The sequence below is a fragment of the Anser brachyrhynchus genome (assembly GCF_964034855.1).
Source record: "Anser brachyrhynchus genome assembly, chromosome: 11".
In the NCBI taxonomy this organism is placed as follows: Eukaryota; Metazoa; Chordata; class Aves; order Anseriformes; family Anatidae; genus Anser; species Anser brachyrhynchus.
In genome coordinates, this window is record NC_137706.1 from 9,079,545 (window position 1) to 9,091,861 (window position 12,317).

A 12,317-nucleotide genomic window follows, 5' to 3' on the forward strand; every position below is an offset into this window, starting at 1 on the left:
AATCTTAGCAATGTTTGAACATTGGGAGCATGGAATGGTCCCGACTAGGATTTTTCTTGGTGTTCCATCTGGGATTTTGCACACACAATGTGGAGCTTCAGTTTGTACTCGATTTCTTTGCTTTTGTGTTTTATCCTTTTAAAATATGGGTTGGTAATGCACCCCAAACCAAGCATACAAAAAGCTCTTCCAGCCTCCAAGTGAGGTTATTGTTACTGTTCTGCAGTTGATCACTGTTATGCTGGGTGTAGGAAATAGAAGAGAAAACCCCCTAAATCTTATGTTTCTATGGAGCCTGCATTTGGAGGAAAGTCAGTGCAAAGGAGAGCCTGGAGTGTTTGGACCTCAGGCAAAGTCAGGGAAATGTATTGCTGACTGTTAGCCGTAGTACAGCAGGAGGTTTGTGCTTGCTGCTGGCATTCCAGGAACATTGTTGCTGGCTGAAAAATTCCATGTTTAAAATGGGAGCACAACTGCTGTAGAAACTCCAGGTGGTGGTAAGATGGAGCATTGCAGTCTTGGTTTGGGTGTCCCACCCTACATAAGTTGTAAAGAAATACAGTTGAGTACATGCCAGACCCTTCCAGGTTGATCTATCCCAGAATAAATCACTGTTCTGCAAGCACTTTATCCAAGACAATTGTAAATTAATCCGACTTCTTGTAGTCCTACTTAGCTGGTTGCTTCCTTGAGCCATCACAAGTAGTAGTGTAGCAATGCAGTAAGCTCAGAGCTGCTCTGGTTTGAATCGACCGGTTTTGTTTGGAGATGGTGCTTGCTCGCGCTGAATCGGAATGCTTGCAGGGATTTGGAATTTATATCAGTTTCACAGTTTTATGTCTGCATTCAGAACAATTCTAGTTTGGACTTTGCAGCTGTCCTTTTCAAGTCCTGTGAATTCTGCAGAAGCTCAAGTTGAAGAAATAGGAATTAGTTTCTTTTCCTCAGGCTGTTGTTTTGCCCATTTTGTTACATCCCTGAAATGAACATTCAGCTCTACAGTAGCATTGAAACTAGCTGATAGTGCCTTTGGAGCAAAGGCCTGGAATACTGCAAGTACAAGAAATGACTGAGAGACTTGTGTAGGCTGCCATCAGTTCTCAGTCAGCTTTTGGGGAGCTGTCTTGTTTTGCTGCTTCCTGGAACAGATCAGAAGCCATTATAAATTCACTGCTGTTATTGATTTCTTTAGGACTTGGCTCAGAATTAACTTTAAGAGTTCGTAGCTAAAGCATATGGGTTAAATAATAAATAAAGAAATTAAAGAATGAAGCGTGTGTTCTCCCAGCTTCCTGTGTTTGTGTTCTGTTTATATGTTGTTAAGGTTGATGTCCGGGTGCCTCCCCGCAGTTAGAAAGCAAGCTGAGATTGCTGCTGACTAGGTCCAGATGTGCACAGATGTGGGGACCTGATGGGAAGGTCACAGTGGGCATCAGGGACAGGAGCGCTTGGTAAGGAACGGTGTGCTCAGAATCAGGGCGTCTCTGCTCTTTAAGGCAATGTGGGAGTGCTGAGTGCCACCGGATTGATTTAGTGAGGTTGAGAAGAGGTCTGTCCTTGGCCGCTGAGAGGGCTGCTGGAGGTGCCTGAACAACAAAGAAAGCTTTTTTTCAGACATGCGTAAAGCTTTTCATAAACATTTTAAAACACGTTACCAAGGCTTTAGTCCTATTGCTTAAGCTTCCTTTTTTTTTTTTTTTGGTAAAAGATTAATTTAGAACTTTTGGCTGCCAAAACTGGAAGAGATTGTGTAACATAAAGCAAAAGTTGATTGCTCTCTTGATAACTGCATGAAGTGATTTACATTGTGTATTTAGTAGCTGTGCCTAAACTGCTTTTGGGGCATCAGAAGAGTTCATTCTTCAAATCATTTGAATTATTATTTTTTTTCTTGTAATACCTAAAGCCCCAACCCTCAGTTAGATTCTTCTCTACATGTGAAGTATGGTTTGCTTATCCTTCTTTAATAAAGAAAATTGTCCTCAACCAGTGCACCTAGCCCCCCTTTCCTAAAAGCTTTGTATTTGAGAGCTTTCAGTCAGTTTTCCTGTTTTTTATGTCAGAGATGCTAGTGTTTGCAAGGAAGTGTAATGTGGAGTTCCAGTTCAGAAAACTGCAGATGTATCGTAGTGGGGACATCTGGAGGTCATCCGAGTTCAGCCTCCCACTCAGGCAGGGCTATTTCCAACGCTAGTTCAAGTGAGCTGCAGCTTTGTGTAACAGCATCTAAACTGCAGGGATACACTGCTCTGCTACCACCCCTCTGGTAACCTGCTCAGGTGCTGGGCTGCTCTCATGGTGATTTTTTTTTTTCTAGTGTCCCATCTGAACTTGCAAAGCCGCTGCCCATCGTGAGAGCTTGGTTCTGTTATCTATGGTGCTTTCTTGCACTTTGGTCCTTCATGTACAGGACGGGTGGTCTTGTTTGGAAACTGAAATGTGTGTTCTGGTGGTAATTAGACACAATCCGTGTTTCACAGAGACCTTCGATTGATCTCCTGCTGTGAGCATTATCTGAGCATTTGCTTAACTGAGCAAATTGGAGGTTTACCAGAGATTTGTTTGTCAGCTAATATCTGTAGTAGCTTATGAAGGTGTAGAGCTGCTGCTAAAGGCAGCAGCCTGTTTTCACTGAGGCAGGAAATGAATAGAGCAGAGCTCACAGTCTTAGAAAAAAAAATGGAGATTTGTTATTGATGAAGGAAATTGTTCTCTCAGCGATTTAAATAGTCTGATTTTGCTGGAGACTCGTTGCTTTGTTGGCACTCAAGGCCAGTATTACACTCCACTTCCCTGATAACAAACTGTGTGTATCGTCGCATTTTGAGTTATCTTTATTTCCAAACCCTCATCTGGGATGAGGTGAGCTTAAAAGGTATGTCTTGATCCTAGAATTCCCCCAGCAGACAACTAAGCACCTGGGTACCACATCTCTTGTGGGACGTAGGAGTACAGTGTAGGCTTTGCTCAGGTTCGGGCATCCACACAGCGAGGCCATGCCCATGGTGCTGTAACCCCAGAACTGGCGCTGCTTAGCATTACACAAAGCTGAGATGTCCTTGGCCCTTTGGAGGAAGGGCCGATGTATGATTATGCTCTTTGTTCCTGAGAAAAGCCTTTTGAGTACTTTGGCCAATTTTACCAAATATAGGAGAAGAAGAATTGTGTAGTAAGGATACACAGTCTTAGGTTCAACTAGAAGGTGGATCGGAAGAGTGGGATCTATGTACTTGTGTGCTGAGTATGACGAATGAAAATTTACCTTAAGGGGTAATACAGTACCACAGTGGGATTTCTAGTGACAGTGTGACGTTGGCACAGGGCTCAGTAACAGGCAAGTTCTGATCATCGTTTACGATCTTTCTTCTGTCCTTAAGCATGGCTGCTGGCAGGATCTGGTCAACTAGTTATGGCTGGTCAATTTTTCTAGGGGGTAGAGAAGTCTGTGGTACGTTGTGACATTTAAGCAGAAGCACTGCTGAAGGGAAACAATGAGAACTTAACTTTCTTTTTTTTTTTAACCAGAGGCATGGAGAACTTGGTGGCTGGCTCCACCCTTCCTCCACTTTTTGCAGATGAAGATGGATCTAAGGAAGGTAGTGATATTACTGTGACTGGGTAAGTGACTCCTTTTTTTAACATTCAGCTGTCTCTAGATTTGCCAGGGAAGCTGTTTCAGTGGGAAGAGGGTATCCCAAGTCATTTAAACAAAACCCAACAAAGATAAATCCTGCAACACTCCTTTGGGCTTGATAGACCATCACATGTCTCCATGTGTAGTAGAAACCAGAACTCTTCTGAACTGATGGAAACAATCACAACATTTTCTTTAACATCCCTTTTATCTTGAAAAGTTTGCTTCCCTAGGATTTTATTTTTTGAGAGATTTGAGGCCTGTTGGAGGGTGGGGAAGGGCTGTGATTTCTCGTAATGATATTCATCAGTTATTCATCACTGATCTCTGGCACTCACTGAGAAAGTGATGTCTTTGCTTTTTGTCAGACTAACTCCGCTTTTACAGACTGAAACAACAGCCTCTTAAAATCACAATGACAAAAGTAGTAGTCCTCCAGGAATACATGGGATTCTTGTTCTGTGTTGATATGTGAAGCTTCTGTTTTGTAAAGCACCAGACAATGAAATTCAGACTTTGCAGACAGGTAAAGCCCTGTAAAAATAGATATGGAGAGACTTGCTTCAAATTTGGTTTTATTTATTTGGGACTTCAGACCTGCTGGTGCCAAATGAAGTTACATGTTCAAAGTAGGTTTGTGTTTAAGAGGTATTAGTGTGTTGAATGAGCTTTCATGTTCCATTGCAACTGGCTACACACCCATTGAAGTTCCTTATACATGTGGTTGGAAAAGCTTCCCTGCTAAGGAGTGACAGGAAAGCTGAAATGTTCTTCAAATCATAACAGCGATTCCGAGGAACTCCATTGTTCCATTTTCTCTTTGACACCTACTGAATGTTATTAGAGGAGTGTGTATTAGTTCTTATTACTAACAATTCGAGAGGCAAGAAGGGAAAAAAAAAAACCAATGTGATATCTGAAAGCCAGGCATGGATCTCTCTAGCCCTTGTTTCTTTACTGGTAATTATACCCTGATTGCTGATAATAGTAATGAAAATACAGTGTTCTTTAGTTAAAGGTGAATTTTCCTGTAGGCAATCAGCTAATAATTTGTATTAAATATCTCAATTTTCAAGAGCTGTATTCTACATTTTATTGCAGGAACACTTTTTTTTTTTTTTAATATTTAATGTTGGCATGTATGTGAGCAGCTGTAGAGCTGAATAAATGGACAAAGTAGACTTGATGCATATGCTACTGTTACAGTAATTTTCAGGAATGTAACAAGGCAAGGTCAAGTAACCTCCAAGCCTGGCTTAATAAAGAATTAGAATCTGAGAGGAGTCCCAGAGTCTTACATGAATTTGCTCACTGAGCACAGTGGTAAGAATAACTCTGGGGTTGATGCCCCCAAAATATATGCTCATCTTTATGTACCTGCCTTCATAACCTACTTTTTATTTGTCACTGTTTTTGTTTTTCTGGCCTCCAGGCAACATTGTCCTTTCTTAGAGTATGGTCAACTGATACAGTTCTTGCAGCAGAATTAACAGTGGCCGTTCAGGAACCTCTTGGGATCTAGGCATGTTTGTGCTTTCAATATCTACATGTATCAACAGGAGATTATATTGAATGAGATTTAATCTCTAAAGTGTGTTTGTGGGGAAAATACACTAAATGCAATGAGAAAGGTGTATATATTGTTGAAGTTGAAATGGTTTATTTCAAAGATATTTTACTTTTTTTTAAGGAGTAGATTCATGCTTTCTGATTTCTGTTTCAAACAGATTTGATTGACAGTTTGTATAATCAAAAGCTTCACTAAAAATGAGACTAAGTAACAGTAAAAATCAAGCTGGCTTTCATAGTAACTGTGGTAGCTATAACAGTTGCTTGGATGGAACAGCCAGTTCTTCTGAAGTGACTTTTTCGAAATCTTTTTTTTTTCTTGATAGTGTCAGAACTGAATATATTTGCAATGTTTTTTCATGTTTTGGAAGTTTAAGGAGGAAGTGATTTAGCAATATGATGATTAATTTTTTCTTCTGCTATTATGTGCTTTTTCAGAGTAGCTCATTCTGAGAGTTCATTCACTGGTGGAGCTTCACAGTCTGTGAATAACCCAGATTTGGTGGAGGATTTGTCACAGGTTCAGCAGCTGCAAAATGAGTCTTCTAATACTGCTGAAAACACTGAGCAGAAGCCTGAGGAGGAGGTGAGCTAAAATAATGGTGATTTGTCAATGAAGCAAAAGCATGGAGTTTGGTCATTACAGTTTAACTACCCAGATTGTTTTGGATAAGATCACAACTTTTCATCCACATGCCATTTTTCATCTTTTGATTCTCCCTAGTTATTTTTCCAGTGTTGCACAACTGTTTGCCATGGCAAGCTAGCAGTCATGCTGTGCAGAGATGGTCTCGTGTCTCCAGCTTAGCTAGCAGGGTCCCCAGACTGGTACTGCCTCTACTTTTCTGGAGGACTGAGTGTTCCATGGCCACAATTTATTTTCTCTCTTGTGAGGTGGGAAAGCAAGACCACTGCACTGTTCTGGGAGTAGCTGATGTCTTTGAAAGTGTTATGCTTACTCTTTAGGCTGCAGCTTGTGTACTATCCCACACTGATTTTTGGTGACTAAATCATGAAGGACCTGAAGCTTGACGTTAAAGTGGTTTAGGTATTTTGATAGATGCATTTGATTTTCCTTCTTGTAGTTTGTCTTCAGCTCTGAGGTCCTTGTTTAAGGAAGCAGTAAAATTCTAGAAAGGGAACTAAAACTAACGTGATTTCAGGAACATGTTGATTTGGGGAGAGATTAGAAATACCAGAATAGTTGTGTGTACACACTATAAGAAAATAGTGTTGTCGAGAGATTAGTGTAGTAACGTGAAACCAGGAGGATGAGTGATAGTTACGTGATTCTTTTGAGCTCTGTGCCACAGGCAAATCTTACAATGTTCCCTTTGAAGTTTGTTCATCTCTTTATTGGAGACAATTTGTGGAAAAGAAAGCCTATAGAATAAGCTAGAATACAAAAGCATATCTGCTATTCTGTCACCCACGTTTTGGTCATGCAATGCACAAAGGCAAAGGATCTGGAAGGTGCAAAATAGCTAGGTAGTTAAAAATTGCTAGCTCATTTGCGAACTCTCCAAGTATGATATTGAAGTAAATGCATTAGGAAAGCGGGGGGGAGGGAGCTGTGAGCTAGAATAAAAAATAAATTACTTGCACTTGTTCTAGTTAGGGTGATAGTTGTGTGAGCTATCGCTCCTCATGACTTTACAGTCCGAAGTTGATGCAGATGTTTACTGTATTGCCCCACTGGACCGGGAGTGATACTGCAAACAGCTTTTTACAATGAGGCTTCTTGTCGGGATTTGCTTACAAGAAAATCAGAATTGCTCTAAGGTAAGGTTTGAAGCTTACTAAAGGACGTCCATGGCAAGGATGCGTTACAGCAATATAGTCCTGATGAAAATGTTTGAGAAATGAATATTTATTCCTTCCAGTGGTGGTAATTTTTTACCTTCAATCTGAATTTTCTTCCGTTTTCATTTTGCAGCAGCAAAGAACTAAACGAGGAGGCTGGGCCAAAGGGAGAAAGAGGAAGAAACCTCTTAGGGACAGCAATGCCCCCAAATCCCCCCTCACAGGGTATGTGAGATTCATGAATGAGCGTAGGGAGCAGCTTCGAGCGAAGAGGCCTGAAGTCCCTTTCCCAGAGATCACCAGGATGCTGGGCAATGAATGGAGTAAACTGCCTCCTGAGGAGAAACGGGTACCATTAAACTCCCTTTTCCTTGTTGGAATATGCTTATTGTTAAATGGGAATATTGCTGTTTAGTGAGGAAGTCATTGGCTTTTGATTAAAGTTGTGTTTAGGAATTTGCTTCAAAATAAGGGACAAGTGCCCTCCAGAGTTCAAATAATGAACCCTGGTAGGGCCATAGTGTCTCATGCAGGTTTGGTGATTTGAGGAGAGCTGTGTCCTTGAGACAGTAGAAGAATATATCCAGTACAGTGGTGAGTGCTCTGAGACATTCCATGGCTTATGTAATCCATCCCAATGAACTTCTGTTGTAGCTAACTCAGGTACAGCTGAGGCCTACCAGCTTCCAAGGCCAAAAGCCATCAAAAAGCTGGGGCAGGCATTTATTCGCTGTGGCTGAGGAGAATTTGGCAAGATTTTCAGAGCTGCTAGAAGGATCTCACAGTTCTGCTAATCTTAAACTTGTCAATGTAGATGAACATCCGATGTCTTAGAGTCAGCCAAAGAGACCTGAAAGGACAGGTAACTGAAAGAGTCTAAAAGTATATTTATTTTAGCTATGATTTAAAGTGCTGGTAGTCTTAGAAAAAATAATGGTGGGAGTTGCATGTTCTAGCTTCTATATGCATTACCTCAGGAAAAAACTTTTTTTCTACCTTTCAGTCAAAATATGGTGGTCTTCTGCACCATTTGATATGTGAACGAAGACAAACCTAATGTTGGGTCTGGTCATATAACTGATTCTAGAGTGCACCCTATTTCTGCTAATGAGTATTTTACCATGTACACATTGTTTCCAGTTGGAGATATGGATCAACCCCAAATTCCTGTTGAAGCTGAGTGAGCTTGTTTTTGGTTAGCTAATAACTAGGAAGTCATTCTCCTAAAGAGAGCAGCAGAGTTCATAGTATACCACTGCTGTACAGGTTAGTGTCCCATAATCCACATGAGAAGCCTGCGTGACATTTTTCTGTGGCTGGTTGCCAGTGGTTAGCAAACTAGCTGTCTGATATGTGAAAATTGAAGAGAAGGTCTCGCTTTTTTGTGTTCCATCCCTGTAGTCTTGCTACTTGCCTTTGTGTTTGTCTAGCATAAGGATAAGATGATAGGACTGAACTAACCAAATAGTGACACTCTTTAAAACAAAAAACAAACAAACAAAAACACCCCACCCATTACATTATAGTTGTAAAGCAAGCACCCTAATAATCAGTTCTCTTTTTATCGCCTTTTCTGAGGAAATATGTAATGAAGTGTGTAGATCTGCACTAGAAAACCTATGATACCTATTTACAGGTATTACAGCAGAACTTACTGACCCAAAACAATCCATTCAAAAGATAAGCGAGAGGGAAAACTTGTTAACTTGCTTACTGTGCTCTTTCAGTAGCACATTGCTGGAGATGGAAGAGAGGAATTAATGTCATATGGAAGAATGCAGAGTCCAAAAGCGATGGTAGCCCAGCATCAGCAAATTTACACCCCTATCCAGGACATCAACAGTGACCTGAGCAGGGTCAAAATGATATTCCAAATGCATGGGATATGTAATCATTAACTATATGATGATTTCATGAAAATACAAATCATACTAGATGACTGAGTTTGACTCTGATTGAATAATTCCACTGAATTTTAAACTCCTGTGGGTATGGAGGGTGGAACTGGGAAACAGCTTTTTCTTGGAAAGATCACAGTAATAAGCATTGTGACCACTCCTTAAATGGTATTCCTTTCATTAAAGTACCCTAAATAATTCTTCAGTTAAGCTCCTTCTGTTGTGCAGATATTTAATATCTGCAGGCTAGAAAAGAAATAATCTTTTAACATGAATGCAGGTAGCTTAAATTGATAGATCTTCCAGGTTCTTTTGGTATTTAAGCGGTACTTTGCTGATAGCCATAATGTTTTGTTCTCCACTCAGATGAGGGTTGAAGTGTGAGGTTGTAGGAAGGTAGTGCTTTTTGTCTGGGGGGAGTGAAAAAAAAAAAAAAGAAAAAAAAGAAAAAAAGTGTACTGGAACATCAGTGTTACACATCTGAACCTTAAATCATGATCTGTTAATAAGACGTTCTTGTTTGGTAGCATTTAGTCCTGGCCACAGAAAGGCGATTCTTAAGCATTTAGTCTATAATATTGAGGTCTGTAATTCAGTTGAATTGAGTAGCCTAATAGAAGATTGTCTCTGGGTTTAACAAAAAAGTTAATAGAATAGTGATCTGGATTTAAAAAAACAAAACAAAACAAAAAACCACCAGAGTACAGTAATTTTATCCAGAAATTTTAGCTCTTTGCATTTCACACACATTCTCATCGTTTCCTCGCTCCTTTCCTGTTTGCATAGGTGAAATGGATCAGCACTTCATCTGATGAGTTTTTCTTCCCTTCCTCTGGAAGGGAAGGGAACTCCGTGAAACTCTTGGACTTTTTTGTTTCAGCGATACCTTGATGAAGCAGATAGAGATAAGGAGCGTTATATGCGGGAACTGGAGCAGTATCAGAAGACTGAAGCCTACAAAGTCTTTAGCAGAAAAGCACAGGACAGACAAAAAGGCAAATCACACCGACAAGGTATTGAACAAGACATTAATGTCTTCCTAGCTAGAAGAGAAGATTTCCAGCTAGACATGTAATCAGACACTCACTTTAAAAGCCTTTGTTTAAAAAGTTAATGCATTTATTATGCAGCTGTATCTAAAGTGATAAGATTTATGTGGATTTAACTGTACCTAGATTGTATTGGAGGACATGTATTAAAAGTGTCCAAATTAGACACAAGTTCTATGTGACTCCTTAGGAAAGGTGCACAAGTTTCCTGTCTATAACTGTTTGTTCTGTAACTGCTTTGATTTTTTGGATCTTGTTTTCTCAAATCTTGTGTATTCTTGGGAATTTCCTGTTTTTTCTTTTTCAGATGGAGCAAGACAGCCAGTCCATGATCATGAGGTAAACCTCCTTATCCTGTACATTAGTGTCTGGTGTGTTACAGGCTAAACTTACAAAATTTTTACTACAGTATTTTTCAAAGCAGAGAAGGCTCTAACTATCCCTACATTTTTAATTTGTTTGATATTAAACTCTGAGGTAAAACTTAAAAATAGCTTGAGACCTAGATAAAGCTTCCAAGTTAACACCTATAGGTGGTTGTTTTGAGGTACTGATTTTCTGCAACAATGAGAATGATGTGGCTTCCTTGAGGAGAAAATAGAATCATAGAATATCTCGAGTTGGAAGGGACCCATAAGGATCATCAAGTCCAACTCCTGGCACCGCACAGGTCTGCCCAAAAGTTTAGACCATGTGACTAAGTGCACAGTCCAATCTCTTCTTAAATTCAGACAGGCTTGGTGCAGTGACTACTTCCCTGGGGAGCCTGTTCCAGTGTGCAACCACCCTCTCGGTGAAGAACCTCTTCCTGATGTCTAGCCTAAACTTCCCCTGCCTCAGCTTAACACCGTTCCCGTGGGTTCTGTCACTGGTGATAACGGAGAATAGGTCACCTGCCTCTCCACTCCCCCTCGCGAGGAAGTTGTAGACTGATAAATAGATAAAGACTATAGATATAGATATAGACTGATAAATAGATAAAGTAGCCAAATCATTGGGGCATCTCTGGCTTAAACTTTCTTTCCACTTTGCATATGTAAATACTGGAAGAGTAACAAATGTCCAGAGAAAAGGTGTCTATGTTTTAGTTGATGAAAACTATCACAAACCTTGTGCATCCTGCCTGACTATTGTATTTTTCCACCTGAAGTGCTTAAACTTTCTCTCTAGTTCTATTACCTGGGGCCTCAAATTCTTCCATGGTTATCAATAAATTACAAATGATGCCAATGAAAAATCCTGTTTATACACAGCCTCTTCACTTGTAAGCAACAGGCTGTTCTGAAAGATCTGTCCTTTTTGAGTTTTTTTGCCTTGGGAAAGCAATCAAGTTGCTCTTTAATGCGTTTAAGATAATGACATGGGTGCACATTGCTGAGAGGTCTTGTCTAATTCCAGGAAAATAAATTTCACTTTCAGGAAAATGCCTTGGTAGCATGTTTTTCCTGTGCCTTTTATTAACCCATAAAGGCAGCACTTGCAGTTCGTTTAATACCTAGAAGTGCAGGATCCTCAGGTTTTCTGATTGTATAGTGCTTGAATCAAAGTTCATCTTGAATTGTACAAAGACAGATTGCTGAAAGCTTCAAGCTCTAGGTTCATGTTATGCTATGTAAGCTTTAAATTATACAGGTGACAAACTACAAAATCATGGAGTCTTACCTATCATCTTCCTAAATTCAAGCTATCGTGGCTTGAAATTTTACACTTGATAAATGAAGTTAAAAAGGAGACCCTAAATAACCTGTGGAGCTCTTACGCTTTATCAGGTAGTTACTAGATAGTTGAGCTAGGAACACGTAAGGCAGGTGTTCTCTTACGAAAGCCTGCTTCTTTGACTGCTTAGCTTTTTTCACCTTTGATACAGTTCCACATGCTTATCACCTGATATGCTTTCCCATCTTTTCTGCAAGGTTAAGTATTACAGTCTTCCACAGGCAAGGAACAAGGAAAAAGTTTAGATTGCTTTTAGAAGTATGCACTCAAGTCATTACTGGAAGCAAGACTAAAGCATCTTGTCTTAATGCTTGCTTATCTGCATTGGCTATTATCATTGTGTCTCTGATTAGTAGATACAATGTGATGAAATAATTTCTTTTATTCTCTCAAGAAATAAAAGTCAAGGAAACCTTTCCTCCTCCCCTTGCTCCACTCAGGTGTTCATGATCTGGTTTCTGTGAATCACTGTTGGACTCGTAAATAATACAGAGGTGACCTCCAGAAAGAATTGCGATGAACAACTCAAATAAGTAATATTAATTACAATAAAAGCAACAAAAGGGTGAGGCTTGGAAAGGCAAGAGGAAACTTAATAGGCAGATATAGCTATGAAAAAAGATGGAGAAGCTGTCTCAGGGAGCTCAT

At 39.9% G+C, this 12,317-nt stretch overlaps 1 protein-coding gene across 3 annotated transcripts in view; it reads left to right on the plus strand.

Moving 5' to 3' along the window:
* Positions 1-12,317, plus strand: part of HMG20A (high mobility group 20A) — a 34,843-nt gene that overhangs the window by 13,273 nt on the left and 9,253 nt on the right. For all 3 annotated transcript variants that reach the window (XM_080551434.1, XM_080551435.1, XM_080551433.1), the window contains 5 exons: positions 3,526-3,618; positions 5,642-5,789; positions 7,140-7,355; positions 9,785-9,917; positions 10,261-10,292. In XM_080551434.1, coding sequence (XP_080407560.1) covers positions 3,530-3,618; positions 5,642-5,789; positions 7,140-7,355; positions 9,785-9,917; positions 10,261-10,292 — 618 coding nt within the window. In that variant the 5' untranslated portion in view covers positions 3,526-3,529. The remainder of the gene's footprint in view (positions 1-3,525; positions 3,619-5,641; positions 5,790-7,139; positions 7,356-9,784; positions 9,918-10,260; positions 10,293-12,317) is intronic.